Genomic DNA, 26,948 nt, shown 5'->3' with positions numbered 1-26,948 from the left:
TAGCATGATGGGGCGTAGAACCCCTCGGCTGAGGCGTAATGTTGTCCCATTTCAGACCACGTGTTATTCCCTTGAGAATAACATTCTTTGTTTGAGTTGTATACATTTTCATGTGTCTTCTCATGTGCAACTGTTAAACAAAGAAATTATACTCTAGGGAATGACACGTGGTCTGAAATGGGAAAACATTACGCCCGAACCGACTTGGTCAATTGACTCCCATTACGAAGATGCTTCGCGAATTTTCTTTCTTATTTAAATTTATATTCCCTCATTTATGAGAATAGCAAGACAATTTGGTCAGCTAATTAACTGAACAAAAGAAAGTCTGGAAGGGAGTCTGGTAGTAGAAGTCAATGACGCCATCATGCAAACGTCCTATTGAAATATTTGAGCGTATTTACTCAACACAAAGGGCGTAGTAAGAACACGGGATTCATGATGACAAATAGTAAAGAAAAAGTAACATTAATTCACCTCCTATAGGGAATGATTTTAAACCAGCAATTCATATCGAGAGAGGCGCTGGTTATGAATGGGTAAAATAACATGGTTTATCATTGTATTGTTTTTAAAGATTTTCTTTGTAAGACCTCTTTACCTTCATTGTTTGTTGTCCCATTTCAGACCATGTCTTGAGCCATGGCACTCTTGGGAGTTGATTATTTCATGTGTAAATATTCTAACATTATCGTCATAAAAGAACAATTCTCAGGGGAATACACGTGGTCTTAAATGGACAATTTACATACGAAGGTAAAGAACTGCGATTTACCATCCATAATTAAGCGATATTAAAAGAACAACCTTTACAGTAAACTAGTCGGATAATTTCCCATCTCTCAAAGTTCGGAATTACAGCGACGAGTTTCTCTTTGTATTCTCTTCATTTACCTGGATTCGATACGAGACAGAGCTTAATATACATTATCTATCTATCTATCTATATAATCAAGTCCCGGAGGTTAGCATTGATATTCAGCTATCTCAGATAGTGAACATCCCTCGATGCAACACTCTTCGACAGCATCTGTTGATCCTCTTTTGCTGATGGATGAAAATTGCCGACGAGACGAAAGGAATCTTTTTGCGAACATTGGTAATGTCAATATGCCATCGTCTGCACAGGAAACAGCGCAAAATATAAAAATAAATAAATAAATAAATGATAGATGGCCAGGGTTACAGTGCAACTACTGTAACCGGGGCCACTAAAACCAGTTAGACAAGAGAACCATTTACGTGTTTAAAATGTGAAATGAAAACAATGTATTCTAACTTTGGATAGTCAAGCCAATCAGAAGCCTAGACTGCAAAAAAATGGTAATTTGACCCTGGTGTTACTTGTAAACAATTTGATAGCCATCTTCTTTTCTTTCTTCTTTCTTTTCTTTTTTCTTTTCTTTTTTCTACTTTTTCACGGGAATACATTGATATGTTTAAAGGCTACTATTGTTTTCTGCTGCTTTCTGATTGGCTCCACTTGTCAAAGTTGGAATGCATTGTTTTCATTCCACAATTCGATTGGTTCTCGCTGTCTAAGTGGCCCCGCCCAGCTATAGTAGTCGTACGGAAATAAACCCTTTGCAGCTCAGTAATCATGTGCTGAACTCGAAATGGGAGTATTCACTGAAAGCAAATGAATGAACATCTTGATTCCCATGGGTGACATATACTGGTGAGCAAACTAACTTTCTACTACCTGTTTCGAGAGATCGTGATCGTAATAAAAATGCATTTCGTAACACACTGGTTACACATCGTTTCATTCAGTTCTTTACCAGTAGCTAAAAAGAATCACCAATTTAGAATGAAATAAAGAATTTTGCTCGCCAGTACAGACACGTGACCGTTAACTGCAAATGGCCTATTAATGTTGGTCCGTTGTTAGATAGGAAGGTGGTCGTTTTTAAGTTAGTTTCTTAAATTCATATCGAACAGATGAATAGATCGAAGAAACGACGGTGGATGGATAGATGTATGTTTGGAGTGGAATGAGATAGGATCGGATGGATACATGCATGAGATGAGTTGGGATGAGATGATGGGATGGATTAATGGATTGATGGGCTTGGTGGTGGGTGTATGATACAAAATACAATACAATTCACCATTTTCCATACATTAGTTCACCGGTCAAACACAAAGCGGTCAAGCGAGGCGCCAAGGCACTTTCAAAGGATTATTCAAATTTGAACCTTGCATCCTCGACTTAATGCTTTTTTGACCAATGAACCGATGCATGGAAAATGGTTTAATACAATACACTTTACAAGATGCTTCCAAGCGGGCTGGACACATGGATGGATGGAGATAGGTAGATCATGGATGGATAAATGGATGAATAGATGAATAGATGAATGGATGAATGGATGAATGGATGAATGGATGAATGGATGAAGGGATGAAGGGATGAAGGGATGAAGGGATGAAGGGATGAAGGGATGAAGGGATGAAGGGATGAAGGGATGAAGGGATGAGGAGAAGGGATGAAGGGATGAAGGGATGAAGGGATGAAGGGATGAAGGGATGAAGGGATGAAGGGATGAAGGGATGAAGGGATGAAGGATGAAGGGATGAAGGGTGAAGGGATATGAGGGTGAAGGGCTGAAGGGTAAGGGATGAAGGGATGAAGGGATGAGGGATGAAGGTGAAGGATGAGGGATGAAGGGATGAGGGATGAAGGTATGAAGGGATGAAGGGATGAGGGATGAAGGATGAAGGGAAGGGATGAAGGATAAGGGATGAAGGGACTGAGGTGGAAGTGAAGGGATGCGGGATGACATGAAGGGAAGGGATGAAGGAGGATGAAGGGGAATGTGGGCATGAAGGGAGGCTGAAGGGATGAGGGATGACGGGATGAGGTGCAGGGATGAAGGGTTGAGGGGTGCTGATGGGATGATGATGGTGAATAGATGGATCGATGAATAGATGAATAGATGGTGAATTGGTGAATAGATGAACAGATGGTGAATAGGTGAATAGTTGAATAGATGAATAGATGAATGACTTGTTGGATAGATGGGTGGTTGGAAAGACAACAAATGAAATGGAATGGATGGCCAGATGAACAGAATGAGCTGACGGATGGATAAATGAAAGCAGTCGGATAACATGGCATGTAATATGATGAACAGAGGAAACAAACCTTGTTCCTCACCTTGTACTTGTCGTTTCGAGTTCTCACAATCTGGATTATTTCCACAGCAGACAGACCATGCACTAATAAATTGCTCACCGCAATACTTATTAATTTTCCCGCTCTTTTGTTCGCTTGTCACGTGATGCGCCTGATAGATAAGAACCAATAATAAGATGCTCAAAGCTTGTATGTTGTGGTATCTGGAAGCCATCTGAAATAGAACCAACAGGCCGTTAAACTGACGTGAATTTGAAAAGTTTGGAACTTACTTAACTAAAGTCGATAGTTTGTACCAATTTTAAAATACCCTTTTATTTCCAGCTATATATGGCAATCATTCTTCTCTCGCTTGAGTTTTGCTGATCTTTGGAAGTATGTAATGAGAGCTTACTGATTATGTTGGCATATTTACCACGAGATTGGCAAAAATGAGTAATTAACTGAGTTTTCTGTTAAGTTTTTGAAGGACAACTTCATAAAGTCTAACAGCAGTGCATTCATTTTTCAAATAAATTAAAACATTTTTCATTTTTCATGTAAAACAATCGATCTAAAAAGTTCTTTCTACAACTTTCTTTGTTGTGTTTTTGATTATTTCCAACAATAAGAAAAATAACCTACACGGTATCGAGATTGTTATTTTTCAATGTAATGTAACTCAGCTTCCGTACCGCTTTTATTTTAAAGAGAAATGATTCAAAAGTGTAAAAAACCAACTCTGAGATGACATTCTTGGGTAGGTGTCTGAGCCATAGTTGTAAGACAGGTGAAACCCCCTTTGAGAATCAAAATGCAAAATAGAGGATGAACCGAGAACTCAAAGTGATGCATGTTAGTAATAGTCCCTTTCACAGTTCCCTGCGCCATCTTGAAAAAGCTTGAAAAGAAGCCGTGCCTTTTGCATCGAAGCAAGACGAACGGTGAGCTTTCAATGATAGAGTCCCTTTTTTAACACCTTGGATTATTCACATGTCTCTATCATTGCAAGCTCACCGTTCGTCTCGCTTCGATGCAAAGGCACGGCTACCTTTCAAGATGGCGCAGGGAACTGTGAAGAGGAGTACTATTATGCAATAATCAAATCTGCATTAAATTCTATCATATTTCATCGTACTCATTTATTGGAGCATCGCGATTCTCCTATAAGTTTAATCGGGAGAGAGCCCCCAATATAAACCCCCATTGTCGGCTAGAATTACCTAGCGATAGGAAAATCTCAATATGGCCAATAAGAAACATATTTTGCCCCAATCTGCCGTCAATGTGATGACGGCTAAGAATTACCCAGCGTTGGAGAATCACAGTGTGACCAACACATTATATATATTCTCCCAAACGGCCGCCACTACAAACCCGTATTGGCGACTCAAAATCCTTTAACAACTTTTAAGAGTCCGCGATCACTAACCCCTGAACTCGAGACCGTTTCGAAAAACGAAGTCCAAACGTTAGCTGATAAATATTTTGGGTCTCAAGGAAGACCAAGGATGATTACCTTTTGATATAATCACAGCAGCGCTTCCCAATCACACTTGCGAAATCAGTACAACTTGCCGTCGTGACGAAGTATGTTTTGCTGGGCGTCATTCAATTAGCGTTTCCATGAAATTCGCCCTTGAAAACTCTGTGTCTTTGGACATCGTCATGGAAACACTTTGATTGACGTCCACCAAAGCCCTATTTTGTTGTGACGGCAAATCGTAAGATTTTGCGCATTTGATTAGGAAGCACTGTAAAATAAAATTTATAGTAGCGATTGCATCCTTCTTTACTGAAGCACTCAGATAATAAGAATGGATCGTTGTTTCAATACACTAAAGTACAAAATCGTTGAGAAAATGGGGTCCCTCAAATTTTTTTAGTGGAACAAGGGGGGCCTTCAAAGGTCAAAGGTCAAAAGGAGGATTGGGAGAATTAGGAGGATTTTTTAAGCGATTGAAAGGGGGGGGGGAGGGGTACCCGAAAAACACCAATGCTGTTGGGTAGGGGTCTGGAAAATGTTTTGCATCGAAAAACATTTTCTGATCCTCCACCCCCCGAATTGACCGGTCCCTAATTAACGTCAGCATACTTCCCAAGCACTTTTTCAGTCCCAGCTTTCATGTTCTGTGTTTTTGAACCCGGCAATGATTTTACAATTGAGTGTATATATTACTTATTAAACCTATTTTTGTAGACCAAGAAAGTGATCCGGTATCATCGATGAAGTCCTTAATTCATGGTAATGAATAATCTTTTTAAAACAATTTTAGCTGTGTGTGTTAATGGTTCTGATAACATTAGATCAAATATTGATCATTGGCGTTACGATTACTTTTATAATTGTATCATCACTCTATAATCCCATATAAGCAACTATTGCATTATTTTCAAATTCTCTTTCCTGTACGAATTAAAGATTAATTTGGATCGTTTCCATTCGCATTCTTTTGAGGGAAAACTCTGACCTATAGAATCAATCTAGTATATCAAATAGTTCCTTGTTGGTTGTTGTTACATTCATAATAATTAGTTTTATCAACCATAGATTTAATAACTACGATCCGAGCTTTCGGCCTACTCGACCATCCTCAGGGAAATGAATATAGTATAATAGTATAGTTTGAGATGATATAATTAATCTGCAATAGGACTACATGTCTGTCCAATTTGGAAATAATTGAATTCAAAAAATTCCGGACTGCCAAATTAGACTCGGCCTATCGGCCTATTCCAATTTTGTCAGTCCTCGGACTTTTTTTCATCCAATTATTTCCAAATTGGACAGCATGTAGTCCTATTACCTATACAAATCTCGATCTCCTTTCCCAGTGGCAATAAATAAGGCTTTGTATTACGAACACAAAGCCTTACTTACTTACTTCCTGGCAATAAGTAAGGCTTCGTGTTCGTAATACGATTTTAGACTTATCTAATATTTGCAGATCATAAAGTGATCATCGGCCGTACTAGTACTTCTAAAATCTCCTTTCTAGCAATAATTAAGGCTCATTGGTCGTGTTCGTAATACAGTTTTTAAATACAACTTAGGTCATATATTCGTAGACCAAAATATAGTGGTTTTCTTCCTGGCAAAGGACACTCATTGAATTTGTAATACAAGTTTGGAACTTATATTTCTATGCCAAATAGCAATATTCGTCAACAAATTCTCGTAATACCATATTATTACACTGTCAAAGCTCGTGCTTGTAAACGGGATTTATCCTGTTTGTTTGTTTGTTTGTTTTTTTGTTTTTTTTTTGTTTTTTTTTTTTGCCCTTCTCTATAATCATTCCTCAGTAGGTAGTTTTTCAAGGGACAGTTCTAGCTACGACATCTTCTTTTTGATAAAGAGAGAGAGGGAGAGAGAGAGAGAGAGAAATGGAATTTTCTTACCTGAACAGTCTAAATTATTGTCATTTGTCAAAGTCGGAACTCAGAATTTAAGGAGATAACCACACATCTGTTCTAAGAAAATGACTTTAGCTCCCTTTAAGTCTTCGAGCAGTATGAATTATTTATTTCGTGCATAGCACCATTTAATTTTTCGCCCTTTTTACTTGGCTTGTCAAAGTTATAGTAATTAGATATTAGCTCATTATCTGAAAGACGAACTCAGGACACCCACAGTTCTTTTCTTATTTTAAATCTACGCTAATATTAAATTCTGTACGTTTAAGACAGCTTTCTTATAACTTTTTCTAATATTGTACTTTTAAGACAGCTTTCTTATAACGTTTTCTAATATATATTTTTTTTTGCTAAAGTAGCCACCCGAATTATATTTTATTAGATTTTAACAGGGCAATGATGGACTTCGTATCTTGTGAATATTTAATAGCAATCTTTGAGGCAGGCAGATACTGATATCTGCTTGCTGTCATTGCTCAATTTGAAAAAAGGTCTGGCTTGTTTGATTAATCGTTGAGTGGTGAGATAAGTATTTTCCATAAGGCTGATAACCCACTAGTTTCTAAATTGACTCTAAATGACGGATTTTGCCAAGACAAAGGAAACAATTTTGATATTAATTGTGTGAGCTGCAGCTGGTGTATTATAGATGAGTTGGCGGAGAAAAGAGAATTATAGAATGATATAGCAAGAAGGGAAGGAAGGAAGGAAAAAAGAAAGAAAGAAAGAAAGAGAGAAAGAAAGAAAGAAGGAAAGAGAGAGATAGAAAGAGAGAAAGAAAGAAAGAAAGAGAGAGAGAGAGAGATGTCTTTTATTTAATCTCGGGAAATTTCATCAATGTACAAATTGGTTTTCATGAAAACCGAGTTCATAGGTAATATATATAAAAAATTAATAATAACGTTAAGAATATATAGACAGATTTATGAAATAAATTCTCATCTACCCCCCAAAAATATTATAGTAATTAAAGTGTTAAGGACCAACAGACGAAAGATTCCTCTTAAAAGATTTTAAATTATTGGACAGTCTGACACTTTGGGGTAACGAGTTCCACACTTTTGCACCGTCATAAGAGAGAGCTCTTTTTAAAAACTCAGTGCTGGGTTTCGGTAACTTTAAGCACTTCTCTCTACCACGAAAATCGTAGGTATTTTCTTGAAAATAAAAGAGTTCCCTTACAGATTTTGGTGCAAGTGCATTTAAAGTCTTAAACATCATTATTGCTTTATGCTCCTTTCTTCTTCTTTGTAAGCTTTTCCAGCCTAAAGAAGTTAAAATATCACTAGATCTGACATCGTAGCTGCTTTTTGTTATTATTCTTGCAGCTCTATTTTGCATTTTTTGCAATCTTTCAGCAGACGTTACTGGTAAATTATCCCATACCACGTCACAATAGTCAAACCAAGGTAAAACGAGAGCCTCATATATGGTAATAGCTGTCTCCAAGGGGATGTAATCGCGGACTCGTCTTATGCCACTCAATCCAGAGGATATTTTTTTACAAATGTAATCAATATGAGCAACCCAAGACACCCGTTCGTCAATCACAACACCCAGAGTTTTTGCTGTAGAGACTCTAGTAATTGGTTTGCTATTTAAATATATGTGTGGTTCGGAGGTAATTTTTTTCAATTTATCGTCAGAAGCAATAAACATGTGCTCTGTTTTAGCTGAATTTAAGCTAAGTTTGTTAGCTTTCAACCAGTTATGAATATTGGAAATATCAGCGTTCACCTCGTCAAATAGAGTCTTTTGTGATGTGCCACAAGTGGTGAGACTTGTGTCATCAGCATACATTCTAGCATTTGAAAATTTGACACTATTTGGCAGATCGTTTATGTAAATAATAAATAATAATGGCCCAAGGATTGAGCCTTGAGGGATGCCGCAATCGAGTGTTCTAGAGCTAGATAAGGTATGGTTTATGTAGCATCTCTGACTACGATCTGTGAGGTAAGATTTGAACCACTTTATCGACTCTTCTGCAATCCCATAATAGTATAATTTGTGGAGAAGTATGGAGTGATTTACTGTGTCAAAAGCTTTTTTAAAATCTAGGAAAGTGACACAGTTCGATTTACCTTCATCCATATTGGTAAGCCACTCCGTTGTGGCTTCTAGGAGTGCAGTAGTAGTCGAATGAAGCGGTCTAAATCCCGACTGCTTTTGAGGAAGTAAATTATTTGAGTTTAGATACTCATATAACTGGTTAAAAACTATTCTCTCGAAAATCTTAGCAATAGTAGGTAAGACCGAAATGGGACGGTAATTATTCAAATCATCTTTGTCATTAGCTTTATGAATTGGCGTAACTTTCGCAAGTTTCAAGCCGTTAGGAAAAATCCCTTTATCAACTGATTGATTGAATAGCTTCACTAGTGATTGACTTATTACTGGTGAAGCAATCTTGATGAAATGAGATGGTATACCGTCAAGACCTGTCGCTTTTTTAACGTCAATAGAATTAATGATTTTCATAAGTTCATCAACTGATGTGTGTCGTAAGGTGAATGTTGAGCCAATTCTAATTAGATAATCATTATAAGCAGTCGGTCCATCGGGAATTAAACAAGCTAATTTAGTCCCAATTTCAGAAAAATGACAATTGAATACCTCAGCTATTTCCTTCGAGTCACACATCGATGTATCACCTGTTTTGATAGATGTTACATAAGAGCCAGATTTAGTCCTTCGTGAGAGGACTTCATTAATAGCTTTCCAGACCTCCTTTGAGTTTTTTGAATTTTGTGCAAAATGATTTTCATAATATGACTTCTTGGCTCTTTTTATCTCGTTGTTGACGCGATTTCTAATAGACTTATAATCACTCCAGTCGTCCCTCGAATTCGTTTGAGTAGCTTTTTGTTTCATTTTATCTCTATCGTACATAGCTTTCCTCAAATCAGTTGTCATCCAGGGAGACTTCTTGTTTCTTATTCGTTTTGTTTTGATCGGAGCGTGCGAGTCAAGAACAGAGAGAAATAACTCTTTCCATCTGTCCCACATGTCATCCGGGCTTTCCTTATTATCCAAACAATCCCAAGGGAGTGTTGCTAAATCCATAAGAAACTTGTCGGAGTCAAAGTTTTTAGCCGATCTAAATGAGATCTTACAGTGATTGTTGTTTGTCGGAATTGCTATTTTCCGTATTGTATGAACCAGACTATGGTCACTGATACCAATGTGAACCACTCCACTTCGGACTACCCTATCTGGGCTATTCGTTAAGATCACATCAATGAGGGTTTTACTTTTTTCAGTGACTCTAGTTGGTTCTGTGATTAACTGCGTAAGTTGAAACAATTCAGCAGTCGTATTCAAATGGCGGGTTTGCTGATTAATATTAGTAGATGATAAATCACAGTTTAAATCCCCTAGGATATAAATTTCCTTAAACTCAGAATCTATTTTTGTTAACACATTTTCAAATATATTGAAAAATGAGCGTGTATCATAGTTAGGAGGCCTATAACAGGCTAAAACGGCAAAAGACTTGCTATTTGGCTTCATGATTTCAAAACACAGGGACTCTACTTTATCATCAGTTAAGAGAGAGAGAGAAAGAGAGAAAGAGAGAAAGAAAGAAAGAAAGAGAGAAAGAGAGAAAGAAAGAAAGAAAGAGAGAGATAGAAAGAAAGAGAGAAAGAGAGAAAGAAAGAAAGAAAGAAAGAAAGAAAAAAAAGAGAGAAAGAAAGAAAGAGAGAGAGAGAGAGAGAGAGAGAGAGAGAGGAAGGAAGGAAGGAAGGAAAAAAGAAGTTTGAAATACAAAGTGGACAACTTTGCCCCATTTTCTAACATATATTCAACCACTGCTCTTGAGCTAGTAGTTTTGAGAAGAAAAAATTATTTGAGAAATATATGTCTATTTCAATTTTAAATATTTAATCAAGATATCATAATACTGAAACTTGGTTGAAATGTATTTTTCATTTTGTATGTGCTATTCCAACTTCATTTTTACTTTCGCACGAAATTTTTATGATAAATTGAATATGATAAAAATCAAATATAGGATGGTGAAAAACGATGGTGTTGTTGTTCATCCCATATCCCTTGAAATTCAATACAGTTTCTAAAAGTAGTGAAATTAAACAGGAATTGGAATTTAATATGTTGTGCGACGTTAATGAAATAGTTATACTATATGACAGGACACGAGGCAAAGTGTGATGTCCTTCTTAATCAGGGAAATGTACTATTTTTAAGACTTTTGAAAAACGTTTTGCTGACAATGTTTTAAAAGAAAACAAACCACATTTTAAATTAATATTTTCAAGAAAAAAAAAACGTCGTTATGTAAGATTGTAATTATTATTATTTGTCAAAAAATATCTTGTATCTTCTGGCTTATAACCCGAAAAGAATATGATTAATAATTATTGAATAAAGTGTACGTATGCTATGAATTGACAATTAACGAAGAATAAATGAGTTTATTTTGGTTCAAATGATGCCTATAGTTACTGCCTAAGCTGCCTGAGTTTTGGACCTTACAATTTTTTTGTTTTACCAGATCCAAAAAAGGATGTTCTTAAATGATAAAACTCAAAACTTGTCAAAACACGCTTTTCCATAAAAATAAAAACGTATTTTGATCTTTATGGTTTTACTTGGTTTTACTTGGTTTTACTGGTTTCCCCCACATGTTTTATCAGCATTTAATCAGTAGGAATTACAATAAAAACTCTGCACGTGTAATCCAGTGTTTTCTTGTTTTTAGAAAAAACAATTCTAAACCAAGAAACGTCGAAAATGTAGTAAAAACAAATAAAATAAACTAGGAAAAACTAATAAAACGAAACACTGAAAGATAAACTCGCTAAAAATACTAGAAAACAGGAGGAGAAAAACGGTTTTATAACAGTAATAATAATATGAAACAACAACGCCTTACAGGAATTTAAATCTTTAAATGAAAACCTTTCACGCCAAAACTAAACTAAACTAAACTAAACTAAACTAAACTAAACTAAACTAAACTAAACTAAACTAAACTAAACTAAACTAAACTAAACTAAACTAAACTAAACTAAACTAAACTAAACTAAACTAAACTAAACTAAACTAAACGGACATTGGACTAAATTAAGATATGTGAAAAACTGTACATACGTTCATGTTTCTTAATGTTTGTGGCAATTATTTCAAAGGCACGACAGCAGTCAGCGAGAGTAAGAGAGTGAAAAATTACTTACCTTTTTTGTATTTTCTATTCGATTCAAACAAAAAAATATGTCGAAAAACGCCTGACCAATTTCAATGGAAAGCTAGAAATCTATGGTTCTTGCTCTACTGAGGTAGCACGTATATATTATCAGGACTATAGTTTAGACTCGTGATCTTAAGGACCAACCATTCGCAGTCACACAGCTGATATTTCCATTGAAAAACATGCAATTTGAAATACAATTAACTATTTCCATGCGCACTTGCACTTATACCCTGTGACGGCTTCTAAATGAAATATTCCAACCTACTGATCTAAATAAGAAACTGCTCTAGATGTGGGATCCAAAGATAAGATTAAAAGTATTCGTATTTACCTTTCTCGTCTTTTAATTGAATTTTCTTTGGACCACGACTAGCGCTGGCAAATTTGTTAATTCGAACCACCTTGGACGAGTAAGATATCTAGTTTAGAATAATGACGTATTTATTGACGGAGTTGATATTAATAATTTGTTTTACCAAGTGCAATTGCCATGCCGGAAGTTTCTGAGGGGAAATTTTGGAAAACATTTGACTTCGAGCTCTTATCAGCTCACGGAATTACATCTTATTTTGTCAATGTTTGTACAGGTTCAAAAGATGTTTTATGAAACACATAAAGCTTTATATCATTGAGTATTTGATTAAGATATTGTTGGAGAGAAATTTATATAGAAGTAATTTTGATCTAAAATAGACTAGTAGAATATTTTTCATAATATTTTGAATAATTTTTGTTTATTTTTTATACAAGCTTGTGATATTATTAATGATAGAAGATACGGCTTATCCTCAGAAATTATCGATTCGCAGCTCAATATTATTTATACAAGGCCCGCGTTCGGGTTCTTTGAACAGGCACGCTTTGCAGGACAACACCAATATTTCTACCATTTACTTCCTTATTTCGAAGTTGGTATATTTTTTTTACACACTTTTCAAAAACAGTAAACCTCGCGCTTCATCAAATCATATCAGGAGTGGTTGGTGTAAATTTTTCAAAACAAGTGATTTGACTATACTATCGCTCGCCAGGCGATTTAAAGATGTTTGCGAAGTGCTGACACCATATCGTCAGTATATAAACTCAATAATGGCGTCCTCAAAAGGATTGGTGTTCCTCGAACGACTTGACATCAGTCTAATTTCTAGGCTGCCTACGTACAATCTCGTCAGTAAATAGATTACTCTAAAATACTTTGACGAAGTACACGTCTCTCTAAATCGGCAGAACATAACAGTTCCGTTTACGTATTTGATGCCGGTTGCCTCGATACACGTAAAATGTTGTTTACGTATTGGGCATAAGGGTGACGTGTGGGAAATAGATTGGGATCAATGATCAGATCACGAACGAAATTTAACGGCTTGGACTTGTGTGCTTTTAGAAAGTCAATAAGCTTAACTTGTTAAAAGGGACCGTAACACGTACTTGTGGGTGAGAAGACCTCGTTTATCGTCCTCTTCCCGTACAAAGGAAGATGAGATAGAACGATTAGGCATCCAGAGTATATTTGTTAGATTTAATATGTTTTTACAAAAACACCTATGTGGGCAGAGTAGCCTTTGATACAAACCTTTCAACCCAGCGGGACGATTCTAGGTTTGCACTGCAAGACGTTTTGGACGAACCCATACTCGACATGCATTCTAGTGCTTGCGTTCACAAACAAAGAGTGGAAAACACGAGAGAAAAAATCCGATGGAAATTTACAAAATGAAATGTCAATTTGAAAAATTTCGGATAAATAGCTCACACCCCGTTATCTTTAAAAAGTTTACTGTGACCAATAGTCAATTTACGTGAAACTGACTTCTGCAGTTCGATCCGATAGTCAAAAATCCTTTAGAATTATTTATCAGTAATTGCAAAGATCTCCTAGTGGTAGAGAGACAAAAGAATATTTGTCTTTGGTGAGAAGGTTTGCGAAATGTAAAGTGGAATACGGCATAGTGATGGAAACGTGGTCATGTTTGTAGTTTGAAACGGGAATCTTAATCTATCTATTTTTCTAAGCAATTTACCATGAGGAAATTGAGTTGACTTATGAGAAAATGCTGAGGGTAATTTAAACTTTTCATATTTTCAGTTTGTAAAGGATTTCTTGAGAGTAAGCTGTTACGTGCTGGTCGCCACGAGATCGCTGAAAAGCCCCGTTTACACTAGCGATTTTTGCGGCGATTTTTGCTGCGATTTTTTTGCGATTTTGTCCATAATAAATAATGGTAAATAATTTACTTGTAAAGTTTTTTTCAGGATACCAAGATTTTCCTTGACGAATGTTTCTTTTGAAGGATGAGACAAAAGATTTCATATTCCCGAAAATTGCCACAAAAATCGCAGCAAAAATCGCCGCAAAATCACCAGTGTAAACAAGGCTTAAGCATGCTAAAACATATTTTGCATGATTTTTTTTATCGCAAACCTGGAAATCATACAGCAGGAGGATATTTCATTGCTATCAAAAAAAAATTTTTTTAAGGTTAATTTTTTCCCTTTTCAATTTCACTTTATGTACTATTTATGTATGTTTCAAGTTGTGACTTGAAACTGAGCCTGTCGCCGGTATGCGGCAAATTACATTGTGATGTGACGTAATACTACGTTAGACAAATAGGGTAAAAAATGTATCAGGTTGATAAAAACGCGGCTCATCAAAAAAAAAAAAAAAAAAAAAACCAGACAAAATCTAAAAATGCGTTGAAATTTGGAGTCGAATGTTAATTATATACTAAACCGCCGCTTTTGGAACAGGTTTGGGATGGATGGATGGAGGGCATTTTGTCTTCGATAAATCCATTCTAGCCAATCACACCGCTTGATCAAATTATTGAATTTAAAAATCAATGGTGTCCAATCATGAAGATGGCCATCCCACTTTGATTGCCTTTTCTATATAACGTGAATAGTGTGCGGGGCAAACAGGAAGCCATGTTTTATCGATCCAGACTCCAATTGAAAGCTTTTAAAAGTGTCCCAGCACCAAACATCGATGTCTTTATCGTTGATTTCTCAGTAAACACAAGCTCGATTAGGGGTCTTATTCTTTAAATGGTAAGTAAATAAAATGACGGCTTATCGTTCTAAGAATAGAACTATGACGTAGATCTAGGCTCGTTGATTTCCCTAGTGGAATGCACTTAACAGAATCACTTGCCGCTAGTCTTGAGTCTTTAGTTTTGTATCGAAAGCTGGCGCGATAGGCTATCAGATATAAAAAAGAACACTAAAAGGTCACAGAAAAGTGTATCTGATTCGATCTGATAGGAATCGATCAAAGAATCCAGCTGTCTTGCGAGCGGTGCTGTGTTAACGACCATTAAACATGTTTGCATTTTGTCGTTATAAAAATCTTTGACCCCTTGGAGCGAAAATATCTCCAGAAACACGACAAGTAAAAGAAACTAGAAAAAGAAAATAATTTAAGTGCTTCAAAATGACTAAAAAACCGATTGAAGAAGTGAAAATGAAATATTTAACCAAGCACAGTTTATATCGTATTTTGTAATCGAGCAATTATCGGATAATTGCCAAAAAAGTTCATTTTTGGCTATCAAACAGTTCTACCATATGGGCCAAGATGTTGTCATTTATTTTGTTATTTATAGGCGCCAATATAGATAACATTAACCATTACGAAACTAGCAATAAGTATATAACATTGGTATCAAGGACGAACACTTTCATACATGTGCCAAGGCGAATTCTATGGTTAACTACTGAACGTCTAGTAATAAGAGAGTAAACATTTTCATTTTATCTATGTTGAGGTCTGACATTAAAAAATCGAACAATAATCAAGGAGTACTTCACGAACAAAACTTAAGCAACTGGTTAAGAATATAATGCTAGCTCCATGCATGCAAAGACACGTACGGAAATATGAGATGAAGTGGGATGTGAGGAATGTGAAAGAAATAGAAGGCAACGAGAGAAGAAAGAACGGAAGGAAAGGAAATGATTTAATTTGCATGATCTATTTAATATTTAATGAACTCGACTAAAGTTTAGTCATACATAGTTTACCAATATAAGATCTAGTTGAACTCGGTATCCTATATGTTAGTAGATTTACTTGTTGACCGCTCCGAGTTCTCTGTTTTTTTCTCCCTCCGTAAAAACCAGCTCTTGTTATGAGGCCACTGCTCCGTGTCATTTATTTTATAAAGTTGTCTCAGTATCTATCTAGAATATTAGTCATCCGAACCAGTGTAATGTTGCAGCCTTTAGATCGAATTAGAAGTTGTTATGTATGATGGCCTTTACCTCTGTCATGGAATATCGAGGAAAGTCTTCACATACATCTCGGTATGTCGAGAATTCAGTACAGAGGTACCGATAACTATAAAGCTTCTTAGACAAACTTTTAGTTTAAGAATCATGACTATGACCTCTTGTATTAAGTTGTTAAATAAACGATACCATGCAGATGTATCGGATTAATAATACTGTGTAGACCTATCGGATTAGAATATCATAGATAGCATATTGCGGTTTGCAAATAATGTTTTAAACTGCTATAAACGTATGACAGTCGGTTGACAAGATGAAACTGTTATGTCACTGGTTCATAAAACAAAACTAATTGATTTAGGAGAGATGATGTTAATGAAAATCCTATCGTCGACACCCGAGTTCGTTCTAAAATGTTTCAAAACAAAAAACAAAAAAAACACTTGTATTTGTGGTCAGGACAAGTGGACTTTGTCTGAATGACGGAAACGACCCGTAAAACACACAAAACTGACCAGACACTTATTTTATAGCCTTACCTTGGACGCTGATAGATTTGATAGCTAAACCAGCTAAAAATTCTCGTGACGAGCTAATTATCCTTAGAAGTTTCGTCCCAGAACTCGGCAGTCTCAGTCTAAAACTTTTTCTCGCGTCTTAAAATACCCATGTATATATATACCCAAAGATTCCCGCGTATTGGGAGAACCTGCTGATAAGTGTTACGTGGGCGTATGCCCTTTTATGGAAGAACGCTGACACTGGCATAAAAAAGATTTCTTGTGTTATTCTTGACAAACTGCGTTCGTGTGAGGGATCTTCTATTCATTAACAGAACTTTCTAGAACCTTAGGGTATGCGTTAATGCTGGGGTACAAACAGATTCTAAGTTTGTAATCAGTGGCAAATTGATGAGCGTGTTTGAACGAACGCCATTTAATAAAGCCAGCAATCTGCTTCCGGTTATAAAGTGTTTAGCCCTAAAGATCACGCAATGGGTAAGTCGATTAGAATAAGAACTTAATCCAAAAAGATACCTTACGCCTTCACTTTGAATTTAAATGGATGGCTAGACTGGAATAAAGATGATAGGATATCAAAAAAATACATTGAAGGCTTCTTCAAGAGCCGACAAAAAGCCTTGTAGACAAAGCTCACTTGCTCATTCCAAAAATAGTTCAGTCTTGACTATTTAATTGAAAATCCAAAAGTCCGAATTGTCCCCGGAATTGCTTTTCACTAAAAGTACTCGAATCAAGGGCGCAAAAAATTGTCCACTTAAGGAGATTTAGATGCGTAATGGTGATATGAAAATAAATTTCATGTTTGCGTCCTAGCTTTATCTGATTCTTAATCAGCGCGTGCCCAACTGCTATTTTATCAATGTTAAGTACATGTTATTTATCGACGAATATTGAGATTGGTTTTAGGCACACTACCAAAAGATGTACAAAAAAGATACTAAAGAGCGGCGTTTACATAGATAACATTGACCTAGCCCTCTCCTATGCGAAAGAAAAAATTGCAAAGGTTTGTAACTCAAAACAACGCGAAAAGAAATACGATTGAAAGGTTAAAAATTCAAGATATGGAGAAGTTGGTAGAAAGGTTAGTAGAAATTCTCTTAATTGATTTCAGAGACGTTGGCGTCAAAAACCAACTGTTTCATGTCAAGCAAGTAGAAACAAATCAACTCTAACGACGAAGCAATTACAGTAGACTGTACCGTGGAAAAATAATCAATTACAATCTATGGTATAAAGGACAGTACCCATACAATTTATGGTAATGGACCCAGGCAGGCAATCTGTGGTAATGGACCCAGGCAATCTAAGGCAGTCTATGGTAATGGACCCAGGCAATCTATGGTAATCTATGGTTATGGACCCAGGCAATCTATGGTAATCTGTGGTAATGGACCCAGGCAAAATCTATGGTAATCTGTGGTAATGGACCCAGGCAATCTATGGTAATCTGTGGTAATGGACACTGGCAATCTATGGCAATCTGTGGTAATGGACCCAGGCAATCTATGGTAATGGACCCAGGCAATCTGTGGTAATGGACCCAGACAGGCAATCTATGGTAATAGACCCAGGCAATCAATGGTAGTCTGTGGTAATGGACCCAGGCAGGCAATCTATGGTAATAGACCCAGGCAATCAATGGTAATGGACCCAGGCAGGCAATCTATGGTAATAGACCCAGGCAATCAATGGTAATGGAACCAGGCAATCTATGGTAATGGACCCAGGCAATCTATGGTAATAGACCCAGGCAATCAATGATAATAGACCCAGGCAATCAATGGTAAAGGACCCAGGCAATCTATGGTAATGGACCCAGGCAATCTATGGTAATAGACCCAGGCAATCAATGGTAAAGGACCCAGGCAATATATATGGTAATCTTTGTTAACTTACTTAAAATTGACAGTAAACCAAAATTAACAATAAAAAAGTATTTTCTAGCTGTGTCAGATCGTCCTGGAGATTACGATGATGACATGGATATAGCGAAACAGTTTATTGTTATAGCATTTATGTGATATCTAGGTCTATTTTCCGGGTCTATTTTTGCTCTCCGTGCTGCTTGATGCGATGTGTTTGATCAAATTAACGTGAAAGTAATTACCGGCCAATATCTCTTTTGTGCTCCCCGCCAAAATACGTTAAAAAATCAAACGCAGCTAACTAAAACTATAACATTTGCATTAGAAAAGAAGTATCTGAGCTGATTACTTCTTTATTCTCATCGGATATACATGTCTTGTATTTATAACTATTGCTCACAATAATGACCCAAGTCTATGAATACATTCAGAGAGGCCTGCAGTTTAAAGCGTTTCTGAAGTTTTGCAATAAATAATTCACTGCATTGTAGGTAACTATTTTACACGTTTCAGCAATATAAAAGCAACAATACGATAGGAAATATAGGTTTTACGAAGAAACCTGTCTTATGTTAAAAAGATCAATAGGTAGCCATAAGACATATGTACATAGAATACGCTTATACTGAAGTGCGGTCAAATATTTGAGGGGTCGAACCACCCGAATACAATTGTGTAAGTCAATGATAGACCATTGAGCAGGCAACCATAGTTAATAACCCGATGTTAGAGAAAAGAAACGCAGCATTGTAGTCAGATTAAATGAAATTTATGGAACCACTATAGCTAGCATTGCATTAATAGCAGATTTCTAAGAACAACATTTCTGACCAACAGTAACATCCAAGGCTTTCGACAAAAGTAAAAAATATAATCTATATCAAAAAGGGTGTTGCTGGCATTGGATATCAACAAAGAAAGAACGAAAAAGGATATTTACCTGAGACCATATGAATTCGACCTAAACTATGGAGTGTTTTCAAAAGTGCTTTGAAGGCCCCAACAGCAGGAAGGTCTTTATCCTAAAACTCGTCTACACACTCTTGGAAATAACTAAAGCAAAAAGGAAGGGAAATATCGGATATGACGTCTTTTATCCCTAAGTCTTGGCGTTGTTGAGCCCCATTTACAAACAGAATATTTGTTGTTCTTTCTTTTCTTTCCGAAGCAATTAAAACTTCCAAAATACAATGGCAGAAAATCAATAATAGATTTATTCGAAGCAAAAAGTAATGGCTGTTTTATCGTGGGAGCATTACAAACGGTCCAGAAGATTGATGGGAGCTGTTCGTTTGGAACACAAAATAGCTTTTTTAATAAACTTGTGTCTTAAAATACAAAGAACTACAAGAAAAATTATAGGCTTTAAATTGAAAGAACAATAACAGGATGAATGGAAATAGTGTGTCGCCAAAACAACTTTGAATCTCAAAGAAAGAACGTCATTTTGTGAACTTCTTAATTTAGTTTATCGAGGTTGCTTCAAAATGGCATTATTTTACATTTTAAAACCATGAAAGCTCCCTAAATTTGAGTGAAAATAGGCCATTGAGAAATACTGTGAAAATCAAAATAAGGTATACTTCCCATTGTACTCTTGAAAAGGTGCTCTATAAAAAAAGAAAGCGCTTACCGATTTGGCTACTAACACTATAAATTGGGAAGTATCTGTCAATAATCCCGGGCAATTTCCTCGACTTTACATTATTCTTCGGAAATGAATTTTTTGTGGGTATTTTATTATCATTAAGCTCCTTTAAATAGAAATGCGCCACAAAATATATAAGAACGGTGGTAGAAAATGCCAACGTGATGTTAACAGTCATGGTGAAACTTTTGCGAATATTTACGGATCAACCCAAAAAAACGCTATAATATGAATAATACATACATGATGGACAATAATGCAGTTCAAGTACTAGTCATTTCAAAGATAATTACGAGAGAATTTTCATTTAGAACTTCAACCTTGAAGCTTGAACTTGAATTTTGTAACTTTGCTTGAAAGTTTACAAGCTTAATTTCACAGTGAAGTCCGTTAAATTTTATCATCTATTCGCATAAAGAATACGTACGTAATAAGCCTGAAGCGAGATGACGTTTTATCCCCGACTCTATACCATAATAGTTTTAAAAATTCTTTCATATTAAAATTTTTGATTCCTTAGAGAATACAGGAACAATAGTCATAATTAAAACGTCAAAACGTTTAAAACGTCATCTCGCTTCAGGCTTATTGTTTTTTTTATTCTAGAATTTCTGGCGATTCTTAATTCGATTGCACGTTTCGTCATCGCGGCCATGTTGGGGCCACAGATTTCTCATAAGCATCCATTGTTAACAGCACCACAATGGCCGCCATGTTTTTGTCTTTTGACTCTCTTGGGAATGCTTGCAACTCAACATACACTCTTTCAGAACACCAATGATCCGATTTTCAAAAATAATAAGTTTTTTTTTTTTTTTTGACGGGAGACAATTTTTGCCAAGTTCACGACTAGTGACAACATTCACTCCGCTTTTTTCTGATGGAAGTAAATTAAGCCTTTCATATTCACCATTTCCAGGAAATGGATTTCATTCATTAATTATTTGCTTGAAGCTTTTGTGAGCAAGATCCCTCGAGCGTGAAATAATAATAATTATAATTAAAAAAACATCAAGTACATGGCGTAAGTGCCTAATACTGTCATTATGAAATCAATATAAAAAGTATGCGATTCTCTCGAATATCTCCTTGAGCTAATAATGAAAAGTCGATTTATTTCAGCGGAAATCCCTAGTTTTCAGTATTGCATTTCTTGTTTTTTTTTTTGTGTGTGTTTTTTCCCCTAATTTTCAAGAGTTTAAATGCAATCCTCTCTTTGGGCAAAGTCCAGGAGGACATTCACACTCGCATACATACAACATTCCATATTCTATGCATAATTCGTCCAACTTATAGTTTTCAGTTGGATTTGGGTCGTTTTTTCCTTTTTTTTTTGTCAGTCATTTGAAGAAACAGGGCTAATGAAAAGAACCTGCGACAATGTGTGATGTTTTGCATTGGGAGAACAATGTGTATCCGACTCTGGGTACACGGACGTACATACATTCGAAGAATAGAATTTTGCAGCAGCGGCAAGGAAAAAAAGGAACAATGACGGTTCATAGTCAATATGATTAATAACGGCCACAGAAACAGCAAAAAAAGCACAACAAGAAGATACCACATGCACTAGCATCACTAGGGTGACCAACACAACGGCAACAACATAAGCAAACGACACCACCACCTCCACCATCATCATTATCATCATCATCATCATCATTTTCATCACCGCCTCCATTACAACAACAACATGAGCAATCACCACCGCCACCACCACCGTCACCATCACTACCACAACAACAACAACGTTAACAAATACAATCACCGCCAGCACACAACAACACTTAACAACAACATATACAATCATGCATCACCACCGTCATGAACTACCATCATCACCCCTGGTCAGTGCCATTACCACCGTAACAAGAACGAAACAATAACAGCAGCAGCAACACTACCTTGAGTACGGAAACAATACTGAACAATTTAAGGAAACTATAAAACAAACACTAAAGAATAATTGCAGTTCCAAAACCTTCCAGCAATGTTATATATGCTATCCCACCGCGTCATCATCTCACAGCTAATATACTGCATCATAAACCTCATGAATAATTAATGAGGAAAAGAATAATTAATGAGGAAAACACAATACTGGAAATCATTGTCCGTGGAGGAGGTTGTATATTGTATATATTACATATAACACCGACTCTAATCCTGAGAAAGACTACGCTCTCTTTGGCAGTTGATTCTTAGGACAAAACAGAAAGCAATGACATGCAGTATATATATATATATATACACCGAATCGCTAAAACTTTGACACTTTAAAGATATATATACATATATGTGTAACCCCCTTTTTTCTATTGTCATACCTGGATTTTCAAGGAGAGACAATAGGAAAAAGGGGATACATATATATGTATATATATCGCTAAATTGTCAAAGTTTTAGGGATTCGGTGTATATATATATATATAGCTTTCACTCTAGAAAAACAAGTTTTCCAGGTGTTTCAGGTTTGGCCAAGATAATCCTTTATATATAGATATTATCGCCTAATTTACTCTCTGGTAACGCGTGGGTGAAGCTCACAGTACTGCCAGTACTTGTATAATTATAAATGTGTGTTCGTTATAAAGGTACTCAAGTTGTCAAAATTCAACAAGCTTTTTTTATTATAAGTAATAATAATAATTAAATTAGTTATAAAGATTTTGTAGAAGCTTACTGAAGATATATGTAGGAGTAGCATTTTTTTAAACGCTATACAACAGGTTTTTCTTTAGTTCTTCTTAATATATATTTTGCGTCAGGTCGGGGAAAAGATTAAAAGTCCATTACCAGCCCACTACATGTTCCACTCCATCACGTTCTTCTAATGTTCTTGTTTATTGAATTGCTTATACAAAATAACATAGCTTAACGCTTCATATAGTACTGAATGGCACAAGCTCCATGTTTAAAGAATCAATGGATGGCCAATAGACCCCTTGAGTCCCAAGAAAACAATGTTCTGAGAAAAAAACAATGGACTTTTTTTGCATAAGAAAAGACGGCCTATTATTTTGTCCCCCAGAACAGTTTCTCTTAAAAATCAATACGAGGGGTCTATAGACGATAGTCTATTGCCCATTAACCTGTCGCAAGAGTTTGTGACAAAACAATGGATTTTTTTGCATAAGAAAAGACGGCCTATTATTTTGTCCTCCAGAACAATTTCTCTTAAAAATCAATACGAGGGGTCTATAGACGATAGTCTATTGCCCATTAACCTGTCGCAAGAGTTTGTGACAAAACAATGGATTTTTTTGCATAAGAAAAGATGGACTATTATTTTGTCCCCTAGAACAATTCCTCTAGGAAATCAATGCAATGGGTCTATATCTTAATAAATGAATTGAAAGATGACACTATGACAAATAGGTTTTGAGCAAACGTATCATTGGACTTTTTTACTGAACTAGGGTTATTAATTAATGTTTCCTATATATAGACCCCTTGCAGCACGTCGGAACGCAACTTAATTTGGGGGACATGTCATCCAGTTGAGCTGCTTTGACGTTATATGCCGGGGGTCTATTTCCGACCACCTGTTATTCTCTTGGGTAGATATACTTGGTTCGAGCTCTGACTGAGTAACAAGATTTCTCACCACTAAACAACTCATGCCAAAAGTCACGTCCAGCTCAGCTACAGTCTTAGGCAAGTCAATCAGATAACTATTAAAGGTTTCTCATTTCCTATACAATATAAAGATATTAAGCAACGATAGAAAAATAATCTGTTACAGTATACAAATTTGAATGGATGAAAAGCCTAGAAGATTTTTAAAGCTAATTTAAGATATGAGTACGTTGCCGATAAATCCCTCTGGCAGGAAGGTGATTTCCAGGCTTTCTGGCATAATAATTAAGTACTAGGCATAAAATTTGATTGGTGTTGATTATTTTTTAATCGTTCGGAAGACGCACACCAACTAAGCTTTAAATGAGGCCGAATTTCGCACCCGACAGAGTTGCCGAAATTGCTCTAAGATTTGTTACAGCAGGAAACAATTTGACTACACAAGAAATGAAATAAATGGATACATTTTTTTACTAAATAGCATGTACAGAAAACGTTAATTCTTCAGAAGTGGAATGCTAGTCGTAAAATAAATAGAATACTTTTGCCGGTTAGATGTAGAAAGCATTTGAACTCAGTTTTCTTTTTTTAACTTTTAGTAAAATAAATCCAGGGTGCTGGTCACTCAGTACGTCCTTTCCTTCCTTATAAACAACAAAAGACCCTCAAAATCTCAATGAAAGAGGGTTAATTTGATTTATTCTTCCTATATGAAGGATGACACTAGATTTTAAAACGCTTATATCAGGACGTTTTTGACAACCTATAGAACATTGACAAAACACTTTAAAACAACGTAAGACGCTTGTACTCTGGAATGATGAAACGTGGGAAGTGACGGCAAATTCTGAGATAATGGACGGTACGTATACAATCTTGAGTGACATTGATCAAGCAGGCAGATTGTGTGGTTCTAACTGACAATAAACTAGACAATATCAGGAGATAATACCCTATGTTAAGCTAGGTTAAGGCGCTATTCGGCATTATTCGTATAAGGAGATTGCGTTTTTTAAAATGAACTAAATCGCCAACTCAACAAAGTCGTAAAAGTAACGAAAAAGCAATAAATAATAATAATAATAATAATAACAATAATAATAATAATAATAATAATAATAAACTTTGTTTATAGAGGATAACAGTTGACAGTAATTCAACTGATAAACTCGTGGTCCTCTTTTAACGTCTCTAGTTAATTAGGGACGGGGACCGCCATTAACGTGATCATCCGAGCCACGTGCATTTGCAGATGTAATTACAAAGGCAGCACCTTCTCCTCAGTTATTTTAAGACCCTGAGTGTTGGTCCGGCCGAGGCTTGAACCACGACCTCCCGCACAACAGACCGACGCTCTTACCAACTGAGCTAACCGGGTGGCGATAACAATGGCAATGAGATGAATACATACATACATACTTTACTGAAGCTCCCTTTGACAGGACTTTTCAGTCACAATATAATAGAAATAAAGTATAAAATAATTTACAATCCATTAACACTATATACATATAATATAATTATCAAAACTATATACGAACACTTTAATTATTCGAAATCTATAAGGATAATCTATAAAAGCTACAAATACTAATCTAATCTTTATTAAATATCCTTTTAAAAAGACAACGCTTAAAACCATAAATATTTATACTATTTTTTAGATCAGCAGTAAGTGCATTCCAAAACTTAAGTAAAATTTGAACTGTAGCTTGATTCAATTAAAACTGCATTCGAAAAACGGCTTTTGAAATTATCTTGAATGCGAGACTTACATGGAAATACAAAAGAAATCACACTTTTTCCCGATGGAATTTGTGTCATTTCTTTTGTATTTCCATGTAAGCCTCCTATCCAAGTCCACAATTAATTTCAAGATGCCGTTGCATTCCAATCACAGGACAAGGGACACAGGTTTGTTAGCCAGCCCACCTATAGCTCATTAAATTCCACCCTCGTAAAACAATGGTTTGTTATATTTTATGTTTATTTATTATTTTTATTCTGATAGAAAAGGAGACTTTGATATTCTTTTTTGATAAAGATGTTATCCAGCTTAAACGAGTTAGTTAGTATAGATTCTGCGTTGTTTTAAGAAAAAACTGAATGTACGTAAATTATTAGTGCCTATATCTTAAATTTTACGTAACCTTTTTTTTTTTTTTTTCATTCACAAAACTAATAGTCTCCCTCGCATCCGTGTTTAGTGTTGGTCGAAGACTACAAAACTAAGAATTGTTATTTGTTGAATTCTTTTTAAGCCAAGAATTATTAGAGCTGGAACGGGTCTGTACAAAAAAAACTTTCTAAACCAACTGTTTTGAAGAGATATTTGGTTGTCAATGTTGCCAATGTGCTCAGATTCTTTTATCGGCTAAAACATTAAACTCAAAGTCCGGTACCAAAAGAAAAGGTCAACAACCAACGCATATATGGCGAAAAGATATTATTTCATCATAATGCCATAGCAATAACTAGCTTTGTTACTCCACGAGCCAAACAATAAAGTGGCATTAAAAAATCTTACTCACAATAGAATTGTCCTTGATCTGTATGTCTTCGGTATTCTTAATGTCCCCAAACGAAAAATGGCGAATCAGTTTTGTGGGGACGCCGACAGAGTAAAGCTATTTTAACTCCAGTCAACAACGGAAATGAGTTCGGAGACCATTAGAATTAAGATAGGCAAAAAATGTTACTGACTGATGTTTAAAGCTAGATGGCTCAGATTACTCAGAAAACGTGGGATGAATCACTTTAGGGATGATTTCGAAGTATTCTATAACAGAAACATGGACAAAGAGGAGACGTGGTTGCGCATGCGCGCGCGTTGAATATTCGTTTGTTTGAAGTCGTGTAGGAAAGAGCTTATTTCTGTTTTGCCACTTGCCTAAGGCTCGCGTCGATGAACTTAAAAAAATATATGACTGTGAATAACTTATTTATAGCAAGCCATTTAGAAGGACTATTTTAAGCTTTCGATTTTAATTTACACTTACTTGCAAGAAGGTTGTCATACAAGAATAGAACATTAGTAATTTAGTGAGAAAGGAAAGATTAAAAGACAAAAGAAAAAGTTCAGCTTCAGTGATCTTTTTTTGTTTTTTAATATAATTCCTATCCCACTAAATCACTAATGTTCTATTTTCGTATGACAAAGGTCTTGCAAGTAGGTGTATACAGTCGAGAAATTCAAACAGAATGAAATAGAGATAAAACACTTCCTTGAACTTGAAAAATAAATTATCTATATTCTTGAAAAATACTTCATAACAAAAAAATCTCTCCTTAAAAATGAAACTTTTAAACTTCGAAGTTTTCGGCAAATTTCAATAAAGAAAAACACAAG

At 35.7% G+C, this 26,948-nt stretch overlaps 1 protein-coding gene across 6 annotated transcripts; it reads right to left on the bottom strand.

The window, feature by feature from the left end:
• Positions 1 to 472: 472 nt before the first annotated feature.
• On the bottom strand, positions 473 to 26,265 carry LOC116299247 (insulin-like peptide 03). Of its 6 annotated transcripts, none has more exons than XM_089031452.1 (3): positions 26,131 to 26,265; positions 3,161 to 3,353; positions 473 to 1,120 (listed from the first exon to the last, which is right to left on the bottom strand). In XM_089031452.1, exons 2-3 carry the CDS (start codon positions 3,351 to 3,353, stop codon positions 966 to 968), a joined length of 348 nt encoding a protein of 115 aa, XP_088887578.1. In that variant the 5' UTR covers positions 26,131 to 26,265; the 3' UTR covers positions 473 to 965. The 6 variants fall into 6 exon arrangements, with proteins under 6 accessions (XP_088887578.1, XP_088887579.1, XP_088887576.1 ...); XM_089031453.1 differs by lacking the exon at positions 26,131 to 26,265 and adding an exon at positions 19,313 to 19,418; XM_089031450.1 differs by lacking the exon at positions 26,131 to 26,265 and adding an exon at positions 16,520 to 16,671.
• Positions 26,266 to 26,948: the final 683 nt, after the last annotated feature.

This window comes from Actinia tenebrosa, unplaced genomic scaffold (assembly GCF_029948245.1).
Source record: "Actinia tenebrosa isolate PJP-AT-01 unplaced genomic scaffold, QUT_ActTen_1.0 PGA_scaffold16__25_contigs__length_10494907, whole genome shotgun sequence".
NCBI lineage: Eukaryota > Metazoa > Cnidaria > Anthozoa > Actiniaria > Actiniidae > Actinia > Actinia tenebrosa.
This window is presented reverse-complemented; position numbering and strand designations above follow the sequence as displayed.